Source organism: Lycium ferocissimum, chromosome 8 (genome assembly GCF_029784015.1).
Source record: "Lycium ferocissimum isolate CSIRO_LF1 chromosome 8, AGI_CSIRO_Lferr_CH_V1, whole genome shotgun sequence".
NCBI lineage: Eukaryota > Viridiplantae > Streptophyta > Magnoliopsida > Solanales > Solanaceae > Lycium > Lycium ferocissimum.
In genome coordinates this window covers 16730049-16747251 of record NC_081349.1, presented here as the reverse complement: position 1 = coordinate 16747251, position 17203 = coordinate 16730049, and the positions used below count along the sequence as shown (strand labels likewise).

Below are 17203 nucleotides of genomic sequence, written 5' to 3'. Positions count from 1 at the left end.
CGCTTATATTGGACAAAAATTGGTGTAATTGAGACACATTCCGTAAGTGAAACCGTAAGTTTACCGACTCAATACGTTTGTACCGTGGCATGATCGACCGACACCCCGGATCTATAATGATGAGACAGAATTATAGAAAATTCAAATGGGCACCCATTAAAAGAACCCGAAGATTCTTTTAAACAATGAATTTTCGTGCCCTTCTTGTTATCAAGGCAAGTTAATTATTAGGCCATCACTACAAAGGTTGAGTTTGAATCCCCTGAATTTTTGGAACGTATACATGGGGATATTTGTGGACCAATTCACCCCACTAGTGGGTCGTTTAGATATTTTATGGTCCTAATAGATGCTTCTTCTAGATGGTCTCATGCGTGCCTCTCGTCATCTCTCAACTTTTGGCGTTTTGCGAAATTATTGGCACAAATAATTCGATTACGGGCACAATTTCGATAATCCGATAAAGTCTATTCGCCTTGATAATCTTTGTAGTTTTCATCCCAAACATTTAATGACTATTGTTTATCAATTGGGATAAGAGTTGAACATCCTGTAGCTCATGTTCACACTCAAAATGGCCTTGCAGAGTCATTAATAAAACGCCTCAGCTGATTGCAAGACCATTACTCATGAAAACGAGGTTGCCCACGACCGTTTGGGGTCACGCCATTTTGTACGCAGCAACACTTGTTCGTCTCGCACCGACAAACTATCATAAATTTTCTCCGTTGCAATTGGTTTTGGGTCAAGAACCTAATATATCCCATCTAAGAATTTTTGGATGTGCCGTATATGTGCCCGTAGCACCACCACATCGCACCAAGACGGGTCCCCAAAGAAGATTAGGAATATATGTTGGGTTTGAATCGCCCTCCATTATTCGCTACCTTGAACCATTAACCGAGATTTGTTCATCGCTCGATTTGCGTATTGTCAATTTGATGAGACAATTTTCCCAAAATTAGGGAGAGAATAATGAAATAAAAGGGAAATTTTGTGGAATAATTCATCATTGTCTCATCTTGATCCACGTGCTTCTATTTGTGAGCAAGAGGTTCAAAAGATTATTCACTTGCGTAAAATAGCAAATCAAATGCCGTACGCATTTCTGATTTGAAAAGGATTACCAAATCACATATCCCCGAGAGAATGTCCCAATTCGGATTGATGTCCCCGTAGGAACATCTACTAGTGTCATAGCAAATGAGTCCAAGGCACACCGAAGCGTGGTAGACCATTGGGTTCTAAGGATCGAAATCTAGAAAAAGAAAAATAAATGGTCAAGATGACACTACAAAAGAACCTCATAAAGAAATTCAAGATTTGAACAATACTGATATTCTTGAAGAAATCAATGAGCCTGATACTCAAGAAAATGAGGAAATATCAATTAATCCAATTAATGTTGGGACTAATTTGAATCGATTGGAAATAAATGTGGATTATGTCTTTGCCTATAATGTTGCAACAAGAATTATGCAAGATAGTGAGGATCTTGAACCCCAATCTGTTAAAGAATGCCAAGAAAGATGTGATTGGCCAAAGTGGCAAGAGGTAATTTAATCTGAGTTAAACTCGCTTACCAAACGGGAAGTTTTTGGACCTGTAGTCCAAACACCTAATGGCATTAAACCTGTTGGTTATAAATGGGTTTTTGTGCGAAAAAGAAATGAGAAAAATGAGATACAAAGATATAAGGCACGCCTTGTTGCACAAGGATTTTCACAAAGGCCTGGTGTTGATTATGAAGAGACATACTCCCCTGTTATGGATGCAATAACGTTACGTTATCTCATTAGTTCGTTGTCCATGAGAGACTTGAGATGCATTTGATGGATGTGGTTCTGACCTATCTATATGGATCACTTGAAAATGAAATATACATGAAAATCCCCGAAGGATTTAAGATGCACGAAGCATGTAGTTCAAAGTCTCGGGAAATGTATTCAATCGATTACAAAGATCATTATATGGTGTTCCAAGCAATCCGGCGCGTGGTATAACCGCCTTAGTGAATATTTGTTGAAGGAAGGCTATACAAATGATGCAATTTGCCCATGTGTTTTTATAAAGAAAGTAATATCGGAGTTTGTTGTACTTGCTGTATATGTTGACGACATAAACCTTATTGGAACTCTGCCGCAGCTCAAAAAGGCAATTGATTATTTAAAGAAGGAATTTGAGATGAAAGATCTTGGAAAGACAAAATTATGCCTTGGTTTGCGAATTGAACATTTGACAAATGGCATTTTTATCCATCAATCTGCCTATACAGAGAAAGTGTTGAAACGGTTTTATATGGATGAAGCACATCCATTAAGTACTCCGATGGTTGTTCGATCACTTGATGCGAATAAAGATCCGTTCCGACCTCAAGAAAAGAATGAGGAAATTCTTGGTCCTGAAGTACCATATCTTAGTGCAATTGATGCACTAATGTATCTTGCCAATACCACAAGGCCTAACATAGCATTTTCAGTTAATGTGTTAGCAAGATATAGTTGTGCTCCCACTGAGACCTTGGAACGGAGTTAAACACATATTGAGGTATCTAAAGGGGACTATCGATTTGGGCTTATTTTATTCTAGCAATTGCGATCCGATCTTGTTGGTTATGCCGGGGTATTTATCGACCCACACAAAGCTAGATCTCAAACGAGGCTATGTATTTATTTGTGGGGGTCTTTGCCGCCATATCTTGGCGATCTACAAAGCAGTCTATTGTGGCTACCTCATCAAATCATCTTTCGAGATAATAGCTATTCATGAAGCGAGCCGTGAAGTTGTGTGCCGCGGTCAATGATACATCTCTCATTCGAGAAAAGTGTGGTTTGAAATGTGATAAAATACCCACAATCTTATATGAAGATAATGCAGCATGCATTGCCCAATTGAAGGGAGGATTCATAAAAGGAGATAGGACAAAGCACATTTCACCAAAGTTGTTCTTCACACACGAGCTCCAAAAGAATGGTGATATCAACGTGCAACAAATTCGTTCAAGTGATAATATGGCTGATTTGTTCACCAAGTCTCTACCAACCGCAACTTTCGAAAAGATGGTGCACAAGATTGGAATGCGAAGACTCAAATATTTGGATTGAAGTTCTCATCAGGGGGAGTTAATACGCGCTGTACTCTTTTTCCCTTTCAAGGTTTTTGTCCCAATTGGTTTTTCCTTGTAAGGTTTTTAATGAGGCAACCAAATAGCGTATTATTAGAAATATGTACTCTTTTTCCTTCACTAGAATTTTTCCCACTGGGTTTTTTCTAGTAAGGTTTTAATGAGGCATATTATCTATCGAAATAGACATCAAGTGGGGAGTGTTATAAATATTATTATAATATTGTGATGTCTATCTTTAGGAGGAATTTTAGGGTTTTGCTAGGGTTTGTGACTTTGGCACCAAGTCAATTCTCTCCTATAAATAGAGAGGTTCTCTTCATTGTATTTCATCCCTCATAAGAAATAAGAACTCTCTTCTCTCTTGTTCTACATATATTCTTGCTTTAGTTTATTGTTTCATAACATCCTTCAAATAATCTGGTCTCAAACTGTTTGGAGGTTAATCCCAATTGAAATAACACTTTGAGTTTTAAAAGATGAATATAAAACGCGGACGTACTTATTATGTTTGTATATTTTATTTTTCATAAATAGTTGCTTGTATCTCAAAAGCTCATAGTTCTTGATTAGACGAAAACATTTCCATTTACAACCAGGGGCGGAGCTAGCCCTTCGAGCATGGGCTTGACTCAGTAGCTTTTGTCCGAATTATATATTAGTATTAAATTTTTTGTCAAATATGTATAATTATTAATTAAGAACCTAATAACTTTAAAGAATTAGAACCCCGAACCCACAAGCTTCGAATCCTGGCTCCGCCTTTGTTTACAACACTAAGGGGTCGTTTCGTAGCTGGTTAAGAGTAAGTTATTCATGTATTAAAATTCTACATAAGTAATACTGTGTTTTGTAGCTAGTTATGAGGTAAGTCATTCATTTATAAAATTAGTATGGTATTTGGTTGACAATTTAATTAGAAACCCGCATAACTAATATGTATAAGTTATGAAGGAATCTATGTATCATTTTATGCAAGGCAAAAGGTGAAAAAACTATTGTATGAATAACTAAACCCTGCATAACTAATACATATATAAAATATACATAGATTCCCTCATAATTAATCCATATATTACTAATATCTGCAAAAGTCTAACCAGCTACCAAACGACCCCTAAAGTATTAAATAAATATTTTTTCTCCTTCGTTTCACATATTAATATGGTAAGGAGAAAATTAATTAGGAAACAGTTATTACTAGTTTGAAACTAGTGATACTTCAAATATGTAATCTTAACCATTTGAAATGGGCAAAAGACATAAATTGACCCCTAAACTATACCCTAAATGTCGATATCACATTTAAACTATACAGGCAGCCTATTACATACATGAACATCTCAAAAGTGAATTTAATACCACCTTCTGAGCTGATGTGGCACAAAAAAAAATTATAATTAAATAATAGGGGAGTGAGAATAAAATTAAAGCAAAAAATAATTTTAATTACAATAAAAAACTAATTCCCACCCCCTTAATTCTCTTCTCCTCCGCCTTCTTTTCTTCATCCCCAACCCCAACCATCCACACCGACACCCAAAGACCACCCCATCGGAAAAGCCGAACCGAGGAACAAATCATCCAATTCCTCCTCAAATTCGTCCCACTTACACTCAAATTCGTCCAAGTTTAAGAAACAATACGTAACTACAATGAAGAAATTGCACGAATTGCCCTTCAGATGGACTTTTAACAACAATGAAGAAATTACACGAACTGCCCTTCAAATGGACTGGAGAACAACAATGAAGAAATTGCATGAACTGCCCTTCAAATGGAATGGATAAATAACATTTAGAAATTGCTCAACAATGAAGAAATTGCATGAATTGCCCTTCAAATGGACTGGTGTGTGGGGAAGGATATGGTGTTTCCGGTGGGATAAAAGAGATGGGGGTGGGTGGGGCTATTTAGTAATGCAGAAGATATAATTATTGGAGGAGTGGTGGTGGTGGTGTTACAGTGGTGGTTCGGTGGTGGATAGAGAAGATGAAGAAGAAAGAGGGGGGGGGGGGGGGGGGGTTTGAGGGGTTATAAATAAAATTTTAACTAAAAGAAAAGAAAAAGAATTTAAAATTTAAAATTTAAAAGAAATCTGATGTGGCGCTGACGTGGTGCTGACGTGGCGGGCGAGTGTATTACACGCCCCTTGTAAGGCGGTTATGTGTGCATCGGGGTGGTATTAAATTCACTTTTGAAATGTTCAGGTGTGTAATAGGTCGCCTATATAGTTTAAGTGTGATATCGACATTTGGGGTATAGTTTAGGGGTCAATTTAATATGGTAAGGAGAAAATTAATTAGGAAACAATTATTACTAGTTTGAAACTAGTGATACTTCAAATATGTTGTCTCAACCAAATGAAATGAGACAACTATCTATGTCTCTCCATGGTATGCAGTACTTTTTTCATCCCACTGTCTGGTTCATAGTGTAAATTTTTTTGATAATCAAGAAACCTTTTTACGGCTCGGTAACATATACTCCATACGGTGCGAAACTCAGTACATAATGAGTTCTTTAATTTTTTAAACTTAATTATGAAGCTTTTATGTGCAATAAGATTTGAACTCGGGACGTGCACCTAACTCACATATTATATATTTTTGCTTTTATCACTGGACCAAAGCATTCGGCTGGTTTATCGTGTAATCTTGAAAGTATGAGCTTTTTCGCTAAGCTCAATCATCAACATGACTATGGAAATGAAGAAATTGAACGATTTTCCTTCAAATGGGCTGGTCTTTAACTTTTTTCCCTTCAAATGAGTTGGTCTTTAATTTTTCAGAAAAGGCTCATAAATATCTTCCTTCCACCTTTAAAAATATCTTTAAGGTTTATTTTTGGCTCAAAAATACCCCTCAAACTAATAGAAAAAATTTGACTGTTTAAAAAGACACGTGTCATTTTCTAATTGGTGCCACGTTTTAATTCAAAATAATTAAAGTCCACCCAAGTTTTAAAACCCAAATCCGTACTGGCTGACCCGTTTTCACCTCCAACTTATAACAGAACCGAGACATTAGTAGGATCTAGGTGACTCTACATTTCTTGATTTTCCGGTGAGTTTTCAACTATCAAACCAACAAATGGCATCTTTCTCATCATCATCATCCACTTCTATCCAAACACACCTCAGTTTTGATGCTTATATAAGCTTCAACGAGACAGATGTAGGTCCATCTTTCATTAGTCATCTGTGCAAAGCTTTAAAAAAGAAAGAAATCACCACTTTTAAAGATGATCGTAGTCTAAAAAAAAGGAAAATCAATTCCAGAGGAGCATTTGAAAGCAGTTGAAGAGTCGAAATTCGTGATAATTATATTTTCTGAGAATTATGCTTCGTTTACTGCTTGTTTGGATGGGCTGGTGAAGCTAATGGAATGTAGAGGCGTTGAGTCTTTGAAATTTGTTTTATCGATGTTCTACAAAGTGAAAATGGGTCGGTCAGTACGGGTCTGGGTTTTAAAATTTGGGTGGATTTTAATTATTTTGAATTAAAACATGGCACCAATTAGAAAATGACACGTGTCTTTTTAAACAGTCAAATTTTAGTTTGAGGGGGTATTTTTGAGCTAAAAATAAACTTTAAAGGTATTTTTAAATCCAAAGGTGGAAGGAGGGTATTTATGAGTCTTTTCCCATAGGTTAGGGTATTTATGAGCCTTTTTCGTTAATTTTTTTGTCCTTTAAAATCGAATTTATGCCTAGCGAGATATAAGTTTTTTAAGAGATCCAGCATAACTTGTTAGATGTTATAAAGCGAAAATATAAACTTATTCCCCACGAAAAATTGTTTGTCTTGAGGGACAAAAATTAAAGACCAGCACAAAACAAGGAAAAAAGTGCAAATGGCCCTGAATGAAATCTTTCGAGCTCCATAAATATGCAATCTAATTGTTCAAAAATAGGCCAGCCCAAAATATCTTCCATTAGGCCCAGTAGCATAGTTTGAACCTTCAAAGATTTTGTATCATGGATTCACTTCAAGATCATCAGCTTTATTTTGTAATAAAGGCATATTGTTGCTGTTTGATTCCAAGCTCTTGTCTCCCATTTTCCATTCTTTAGCTTTTCCCCATATCACTGAATAAAAGCCAACTACAATTATGGCTGATCCCACCAAACTGCAACCAAACAATTAACAAGATGGTCAATGATTTTTCTTTGACCAAAATTTAATAATTACACTAATTACTTCATTCATCAGAGGCAGATTTATCTTTGCAAAAAAGCCATTTCTCCCGACATGTAGTGGAGGCACAATTACTTTTTTTTAGTTGACAAATTGTAAAAGGCTACAAATTTTTATACTAATATACACCAATTGTCACAAAGAAAAGTGTCAAGTTGTACTACAACCCTCGGGTCACGGAACATAGCTAACTGCATTATTCTTGCTAACAACGATAGCAACGAATACTGTCACATCGATTACTGCATTTACTAATTCAAAATTTTGAATCAGACTCTATCTGCATTTATTAGAGGACTCACAAAATACAACCAAAAAAAAAAAAAAAAAAGCAGTAAGGAAATGGAGCTTAAACATATGTCATTTACCTTCCAACACGGATAGGTTCACCCATGAATATGCTGGCAGCCATGGCAATCACAATGCCTATTGGATGAAACATGACAACAAAGAGAGGTCCTCTTTTCCTCACACACCATGAGCTTATACTCACTTGGAATACATGTCCAAATAAACCCTGCATTAGTCAACAGATGTTAAATTTTGAACTCATTAATTCAAAAGTACTAACATGTTTAGTGTTAAAAACCTTAAAAATTAAACCCATCAAATTTAAAACTTGAATCCCCATTTAGACAGACTAAAGTAATCACCCGTCAAGAAATATATATATATATATATATATATATATATATATATATATATATATATATATATATATATATGTATCTCTTAGTTACCGTCTTACCGAGTATATGAGAGCTAGTAATCTTCTATTAGGGCTTAAGCTCCAAGAATTCAAGTCTCTATCAGTAATTAAAGAGAAAACAACACAGAGAATCGTAACACAACAGCTATAAAACAACATTAAAACCAGCTCTGCAGGGTATTTCTTGAGGACAAATGCCTGCAAAACATAAAACAAAGGAAAAATGATCATGGGTTCACGTTATTTCTGCCTGAAAAAATTATTTATTGGCAATCCTAATTACCTGTGAAATGATAAATACAGAAGCAGTTAGTGAGCTAATCATTGTAAGCAAACCTCCAATGACCCAAGCAGAAGGGTTACTTGTTAATATTGAATTCAAAGAGCTAATTCCAAAAACTTGAGGGCCTTTATATAGAGTTGCAACAACTGCACCTATTATTGATACTAATGTCCCAATAGATTTAGCCATTGTGCTCAAACTCTTGTACTCAAAGTTTTCCATCCTAAGAAAAACAATGAAGTTCACAAATTATATAACAAGTGTAATATAAGAGAAACATTTGGTTAGTAAAGAAAATGATTTAATTTTAGACCTGAGAATGACGGCAAGAATGAAGGTGAAACCTGGAACTAATTGCAATATTGCTGTGGAAAGTAATGGAGAGGAATATTGAAGTCCTAGAAATCCAAGTACTAGCATCAAGAAACTACAAAATTGCAGTAATATTAGTAGTCAATTTCTTCTCTAATACAATTGTTGAATTGGGCCACAAATTTACATTACGTACCCTATTATGCCAAGCAAGAAAAAACCATAGAGAAAAGTAGGCCAAAAAGGTGGAAGAGCTGATCTGCATATCCAAAAAGAGAATACATAAATAAATGGAAGAATACATAGACATGCAATCTTTAAATTTACTAAATCTTAAATTATCAGTTCCGCACAGACATGAAAAGCAAGGACAAAAAATTATCGGCCCCAAATTATTCCTTTTGTGCAAATCATCCCAACAGGTCAAAATGCAAACACGAACCTAGCTTAACATACAAAATCAAAATTTGGTAATGGGGAAATATGTAAACTTTGGAACACCTATAATTTTTTTAAAAATACATTAACTTTCACTTTTTTGTTTTCCAGAAATGAAAAAAAAAAAAAGAGAGGAGAGATTGGCTCATGTTGATGGGATGAGTTACGGTCCCTTTTTTGATGCATCGTGGCTCAATTTATTTTGACTCAAGCAAACTTAGGATGAATTGTGTCATGATAATTGGACATGTTTTGATAGGGCCAAACCAATTCAACTCGTTAATTTGCCACGATTTAACACTAATGACTAATCATACTGCTTAACTCTCCTTCTATTCAAGTGTCTTCTCAAAGTAGTATGAAAATGAAACTAACGAAAGCGGGAAAAAAAAGCCATGATGTTGAGTAATGAAGTAAAGAGCAGTTATGTAAATACAGTGTAATAGTTAGTTATAGTTATGAAGTAGTTAGTTAGTCATTAAGTGTATGATTAGTTGGTTAAACTAATCATGAGAAGGACTATAAATACCCCAACCGTGTATCATTCTTGTTAAGTTGAGTAATATAATTTCCGCTCCTTCTTCCTGAATCTCCTTTCTTCTCAATCTCTCTTTCTATTCTTAGATTCACCATTTTTGAATCCTCATTAATCTAGACGGTATCAGAGCGTACTGAATTAATTTAGTAGAATTTCGATCCGAATTCTTGACAAGTTCTTGACGAATCTTGTAAATCAATTCAAAGTCCAATTCTGGCAATTTAGGGTTCCAAGTTCGATCGTAAACTGCAATCTCGAGCAATTATTGGTGATTGACAAAGTATTGCTAATAACTTCAAACAATTTGTAATCATGACAATGAACAATTCGACTAACAATACTACAAATGGAACATCAACACATGATACGCAGAACAATGCTGCACCTGCTACAAATTCACAAGCAATGAATCATAATCATCCTCTTTATTTGGCTTCAACAGATGTGAGTGGTATTACTATAATCTCTTTTCAATTAAAAGGAAGTGAAAAATATGTAGCATGGAGTAAATCCATGAGAATTGCATTGTTAGGAAGGAATAAAATTGGTTTTGTTGATGGACTGTGTAAGAAAGAAAGTTTTCCGGAAGAACACTGGAATTTGTGGGAAAGAGTTAATGCTATAGTATTGTCATGGATAATGAATGTTGTTTCCAGCACCTTGATGTCTGGTATACCATATGCTACAGATGCTTATGAGTTATGGATAGATTTACAAGAAAGATTTAACAAAATTGATGGTTCTAGGACATACAATTTACATCAAGAAATTGTTTCTTTAAATTGCTTCTTTAACTCAAGGTGTTAAGTCTATGTCAACATATTTCTCAAAGTTGAAAGGCTTGTGGGTTGAGTTTGAGTCTATGGTCCCTTCACCTGGGTGTAACTGTGAGAAGTCAAAAGATTTTGTGATATATTTACAAAGATTAAAAGTGTATCAATTTCTAATGGGGCTTAATGACGCTTATGCACAAGCTAGGAGTCATATTTTAATGATGACACCATTATCCTCAGTAAACCAAGTATACTCTATGATTATGAGTGATGAGAGCCAAAAGGCAGTTGCACAAGTAGTGAGCAATGCAGGTTTACTTGGTATAGCACCATCTGGTGTGCAGGGTTGTGGATAGATTTACAAGAAAGATTTAACAAAATTGATGGTTCTAGGACATACAATTTACATCAAGAAATTGTTTCTTTAAATTGCTTCTTTAACTCAAGATGTTGAGTCTATGTCAACATATTTCTCAAAGTTGAAAGGCTTGTGGGTTGAGTTTGAGTCTATGGTCCCTTCACCTGGGTGTAACTGTGAGAAGTCAAAAGATTTTGTGATATATTTACAAAGATTAAAAGTGTATCAATTTCTAATGGGGCTTAATGATACTTATGCACAAGCTAGGAGTCATATTTTAATGATGACACCATTACCCTCAGTAAACCAAGTATACTCTATGATTATGAGTGATGAGAGCCAAAAGGCAGTTGCACAAGTAGTGAGCAATGCAGGTTTACTTAGTATAGCACCATCTGGTGTGCAGGACTCAATTGTTATGTACTCTAAAGTTGTCCCTCAGAAAGGAAAAAGAAATTACTACAATCCTAACTACAACCCAAATGCCTTCTGTGATCATTGCAAGCTTAAAGGACACTTTAAGAAAGATTGCTACAAACTAGTAAGGTACCCTCCAGATCTCCCTAGATACAATGAGCACAGAGGAGGTAATGACAACAAAGGGTACACATATAGGAATCAAGATGGTAGAAACTATGATCACAGGGACAAGCAGAGAAGAACAGGTCCTAGTGCACACAATGTGATAGCTGAAGAAGAGTGGAATGGTCAAACTCTGTCTCAAACTAGTGGATATCCTCAGAGTCAACAAGGACAAATGAACAACTACAACATACAGCAAGGGAAAATGCATGCTCATAATGTGTCTAACACAAAAGCAGGAAACATAGTCTTACCAACCAATGCAGGAAGCATTGTTTTGCCACCTAAGTTACACAAGAACAGTGTGAGTAGATCTACAAAATGGTGGAGCAGAATCAAGGCACCATGATTTTTGCTAATTCAGTGAATGTATCAGGTAATAGTAGTACCCTGACTGAAACCAATAATTCTTGTATTTGGATTATTGATACAGGGGCTACTAACCATATGGCTTCAAATGTTGAACTGTTAAACAAAAATAGTATTTTCAAAACTGATAATCCTAGAAAAGTTTTCTTACCTAATGGTGATATATCACAAGTCACTCATACTGGCACAAGTGATATATCATCTAGAAGCACTTTACAAAATGTTTTACATGTGCCTCAGTTTAAATACAATCTACTTTCAGTGTTAAAAGCTACTAGACAATTACAGTGTTTTGCTAGATTTTTTTCCTGATTTTTGTGTTTTTTAGGATCTCTACAATGGAAAGGGGAAGGAGATTAGTAGAGAATGGGATGGATTATACTTCCTAGTCAACTCAAGGCTACCTGGAACTAAGAAAAATAGTTTTAATATATCTGCTACTAATGCTGCTACATCAGCTACTATGAGACTAAATAAAGGAGGTATCAGCATGTGCCATAGGAGGCTTGGACATGTTCCATCCAACATCATACTCGAGCTGTCTCCTGGACATAAAGCTCATGTAATTGACATAACAAATAAATGTAGTGTGTGTCCTAAGGCTAGACAAGCTAGACTACCTTTTCCTAGTAGTTCATCTTCTACTGTAAAAGCATTTGAATTGATTCATATGGATTTGTGGGGATCTTATAAGGTTACCACCTATGATGGTTTTAAATCATTTCTAACTGTTGTGGATTATTTTTCTAGAATGACATGGATAGTTTTACTCAAGCTTAAATCTAATGTTATTGTTGTTCTCAAGCGCTTTATGATCTTTGTTAAGACTCAATATGATACTTGTGTGAAAACTGTGAGAACAGACAATGGAATTGAGTTCTTAAACTCAGCTTGTAGTGACTAGTTTAAGAATATGGTAATTGTACATCAAACATCTTGTTCATATACTTCTCAACAAAATGGTATAGCTGAAAGGAAACATAGACATATTTTGGAATTAACCAGAGCAATATCATTTCAGGCTAACATTCCTTTAAGGTTTTGGGGTCATTGTGTGAAAGCTGCAACTTATCTTATAAATAGGATTCCATCTACTGTGATAGGCAACATATCTCCTTATGAGAAGTTACATGGAAAAAAACCTTCACTTACTCACTTAAGAACCTTAGGTTGTCTTTGTCATGCCAAAACAGTGACAAACTAATGCCTAGAACCAAACAAGTAGTCCATATGGGCTATTTTGAAACCAAAAAAGGTTAAAAACTTTATGATATTACTGATAAGATATTTTTTGTCAATAGGGTTATATCCTTCAGAGAAAACATATTCCTATTCATGTCATCTGGATCAAATCAGTCATCAAGTCTGTTTACAAGTCCTGATTTGAGTTTTACTGATGATGAGTCCATATCCACTGAAGTTTAGTTTCATGAATTCTTACCACACTCCGAGAGCACACAAAGTCAATCAGTGGTAGAGCATCAAGCAACAACAACATTGCCTATAGAGTAATCTCAAGCATCAGATGTGCCACCACCTATAATGGAACATGAAGCATCAAGAATCCAACCTCAAGCACCAAAAGTGCAACCTGTAGAACAGGCTCAAATACCAGCTGTACAAAGCACTATCAACACCAGAAAATCCAGTAGAGGAAAACACCATCCTGGATGGATAAGGATTTCATCACCTTGAATGTTCATGATGATATTCCATATGCACTGTCTAAATACATATCCTATGAACATTTGTCTCCTAAGTACTAAATTTATCTAGCTGCTTTCTCTAACATTGTTGAACCTAGCTCTTATGTAGAAGCAGTCAAGAACCCAAGATGGATAGATGCTATGCAAGCTGAGATATAAGCATTGCAGAATAACCAAACTTGGCAAGTAGTTCCTCTTCCACAAAGAAAGAAACCAATTGGCTGCAAATGGATTTACAAAGTAAAGTACAAGGCCACAGGAGAAATAGAGAGGTTCAAGGCAAAACTAGTTGCAAAAGGATACAACTAAACTGAAGGAATTGAGTATCAAGAAACTTTTAGTCCAGTAGTGAAGATGGTTACTATAAGAACAGTCCTAGCCATTGCAGCAACAAGGAAATGGCATATTCACCAAATGGATGTATATAATGCATTCTTACAGGGGGATTTACATGATGAAATCTATATGGATTTTCCACAAGGATTTCAGAGGCAAGGGGAGTGTAAGCAAGTATGTAGACTCTCTAAATTCTTGTATGGATTGAAACAAGCACCAAGACAATGGAATGCAAAGCTAAGTGAGGCCTTACTGAAGTGTGAATTTCATCAGAATCAATATAATCACTCTTTATTCATAAAGAGGACAGGAAATGGAATAATCATAGTCATAGTGTATGTGGATGACATGCTCATAACAGGTGACAATCTTGATCAGATATTAGACACTAAAATTGCTCTACATAAAGCCTTTAGGATAAAAGATCTTGGAGAGTTGAAATATTTCCTTGGAATAGTGCTGCAAAACCAGCAAATACTCCCATGGATACTAGTACAAAAATGACAACCAAAAAGTATGATGATCACAAAAAAGAGATCACAGGTTCAAATGAAGTCACAAGGTCAAATGATGATGAAGAAATAGCAGATCAAGGCACATACCAAAGGATCATAGGAAAACTATTATATCTCACTGTCACAAGGCCAGACATAACATATAGTATACAAACATTAAGTTAGTTTCTTCAAAGACCTAAGAAGTCACATCTAGATGCAGCTATAAGAATCATCAGATATGTCAAAGGAAAACCAGGCCAAAGAGTGTTACTTTCAAGCAACAGACAGGATGTTCTAACTGCATATTGTGATGCAGATTGGGCCTCATGCCTTTTCTCAAGAAAGTCAGTTACAGGTTTTGCAATCAAACTTGGAGATTCATTAATTTCCTGGAAATCAAAGAAGCAAGCTACTGTGTCTAGAAGCTTAGCAAAAGCTGAGTATAGAAGCTTAGCTTCAACTGTTACTGAGTTAACATGGTTAATTGGTTTAACTAAAGATCTTGGAGTTCATGTGAAGCTACCTGCTTGCATACACAGTGATAGCAAAGCAGCCTTGCAAATTGCTGCCAACCCAGTCTATCATGAAAGGACAAAGCATATAGAGATAGACTGTCACTTTATAAGGGAAATACTACAACAAGGGATGATGAAGACTGAGTATATCTCAACTCATGATTAGCCAGCAGATGTACTAACCAAGAGTTTGAACAGAGTACAACATGAATATCTATGTTCCAAACTTGGCGTATTCAACATTTTCATACCACCAAGTTTGAAGGGGAGTGTTGAGTAATGATGTAAAGGGCAATTCTATAAATACAGTGTAATAGTTAGTTATAGTTATGAAGTAGTTAGTTAGTCATTAAGTGTATGATTAGGTAGTTAAATTAATCATGACAAGGACTATAAATACCCCAACAGTGTGTCATTCTTGTTAAGTTGAGTAATATAATTTCCTCTCCTTCTTCCTCAATCTCCTCTCTTCTCTCTTTCTATTCTTAGATCCACCATTGTTGAATCCTCATTAATCTACACATGATAAGGTCTGCGTACACTTTACCCTCCCCAGACCTCACATTGTGGGATTTAACTGGGTATGTTGTCGTTGTTGTTGTAACACTAATGACTAATATAAGCAGGGAAAGAAGAGAAGTCAAGTAGATGTTGGATTAAAAATGATACCTATGGAGGATGAAGGAAAGGGGAATAAGAAGGAGAGTTGAAAAGGCACTTGAATAGAAGGTAAAAGTGAAAGTAGTCATCCCAGTTGACATTGCCTCTTTAGCTGCCACAACCGATCCAACTTGTGCTAATTGCTGAACTATCATCGCCATAAATGGAAGCACTGCAGTCATTTCCATCTTCAAAGTCTTCACCTCTCTTTTCCTTCTTCTAACTGACCATGAAGTAGTATATATGAAGGTTGAAAGAGAAAAGGCCATAAATAGTCCCTGAACTATGGGAATAGGTCTAAAATGGTCCCTGAACTATACACTTACCGGTTTTAGTCCTTTAACTATTCAAAAACTTATTAAATTTGGTCTCCGTCTATTTTTTTATACAAACAACGTACAAATTCATAAACCATCGTGAGATTAATCGTTAAACCATTCCTCGGCACCTATATTCTCTCTCTCCTCGCTTCCTTTTCCTCAAGTTTGTTCTCTAACCTCAACTTTTTTCTCAAGATCTCTCTCGCGTTTTGTAACCGACGGATGCGTTGGTTAAAGCCGTGATTGAAAACCGACCTAGTAGGTCGGTTTTGTTAAAAAAAAAAATTAAAAAATTGACGGTCTCATTTTAAAAAACCGACGGTCTCATAAACTCACGAAGGTTTATGAGTTTGTTCGCTGTTTGTATAAAAAAATAGACGGAGACCAAATTTGATAAGTTTTTGAATAGTTAAAGGACTAAAACCGGTAAATGTATAGTTCAGGGACCATTTTAGACCTACTCCCATAGTTCAGGGACTATTTATGGCCTTTTCTCAAGGTTGAAATATCAGCAAATCTTCGAAGTCACAAACCGAACCTTTTTTATCTGTATCTGCTAAAATAATCCAACATGGTTCTCCTCCTAAAAGACAAAATGTTTTATGACAAAAATGTTTTATAATTTTATCGGCAAATCTTGAAAATCTCAAAATATACTTTTACTCCATCGGTCTCAATTTAAGTGTCTTAGTTTGATTGGGGCAAAAAATTTAAGGAATAAAAAGAGACTTTTGAATCTTGTTAATCTAAATTAAAAATGTATGTAATGTACTAAAATGTACCCTTGAATCTTACGATTTTAAACCTGCCATGTAGGATGTTTGAATTGTTAACTTACTAAATTCAGAAAGAGACACACTTTTTGAGACAGACAAAAAAAAAAGTAAGACACTTAAATTGAGACTGATGAAGTATTTATTTAGTATAAATTTTAACTCAAATGCATAGCCTGGACCAATGGGTATTTATTTAGTATAAATTTTAACTCAGATGCATAGCCTGGACCAATGGGGTTTCCTTGAAGTTCTCTAATCAAAGGAATCTCTTCCTTGTTGGCTCGCTCGTTAAAACTAAGTATTGAAGGGAACATCCTAATTTTTTTAATTATTGATCGTCCTTTTTAGTATATTTTGCTTAGTTTTTGTCAGGTTCTTAATCAAATTAACGATGATCTACATGATTCTAAAATTTAGTATCATGCCTACTTGCTTATTTTACTTTATTATTCACTTCCGTATGTGCATGCGTGGCGTTTTAATAATTTAAAAGTATTGAGGAAGGTCACAGTGTGTTTGTATTAATGCATGTATATTTCAAGTATGTCATCAATAGCACTAATCTCCATTATTATCTTTTCTCTTTATTGCCTTTTTAAAAAATATTATTTACTAGTATAAAATATTTCTACTGTATTTTTGGAGAGGAAAAGAATGTTATTTAGTGTTCCTGGACTATATGTCACTGATCATCTTATACTCACTTCTT

The 17203-nt window shown here is 35.3% G+C and overlaps 1 protein-coding gene across 1 annotated transcript; it reads right to left on the bottom strand.

Annotated features, from left to right (window-relative positions):
* Window positions 1–6861: 6861 nt before the first annotated feature.
* LOC132067375 (WAT1-related protein At5g40240-like) lies at window positions 6862–15648 on the bottom strand. The gene is made up of 7 exons (XM_059460580.1): window positions 15408–15648; window positions 8823–8885; window positions 8628–8741; window positions 8315–8537; window positions 8071–8229; window positions 7691–7839; window positions 6862–7254 (listed from the first exon to the last, which is right to left on the bottom strand). The coding sequence occupies exons 1-7, from the start codon at window positions 15584–15586 to the stop codon at window positions 7101–7103; spliced, it is 1041 nt and encodes a 346-aa protein (XP_059316563.1). The 5' UTR covers window positions 15587–15648; the 3' UTR covers window positions 6862–7100.
* Window positions 15649–17203: the final 1555 nt, after the last annotated feature.

Excerpts from the sequence above, each read along its gene's own strand:
- LOC132067375 (XM_059460580.1), bottom strand. The coding sequence starts at position 15,586 with ATGGAAATGACTGCAGTGCTTCCATTTATGGCGATGATAGTTCAGCAA. Across the intron at positions 8,886-15,407 it reads CTTTCCTTCATCCTCCATAG|ATCAGCTCTTCCACCTTTTT; the intron begins GTATCATTTTTA and ends TTGGATATGCAG. Across the intron at positions 8,742-8,822 it reads TTCTTGCTTGGCATAATAGG|TTTCTTGATGCTAGTACTTG; the intron begins GTACGTAATGTA and ends GCAATTTTGTAG.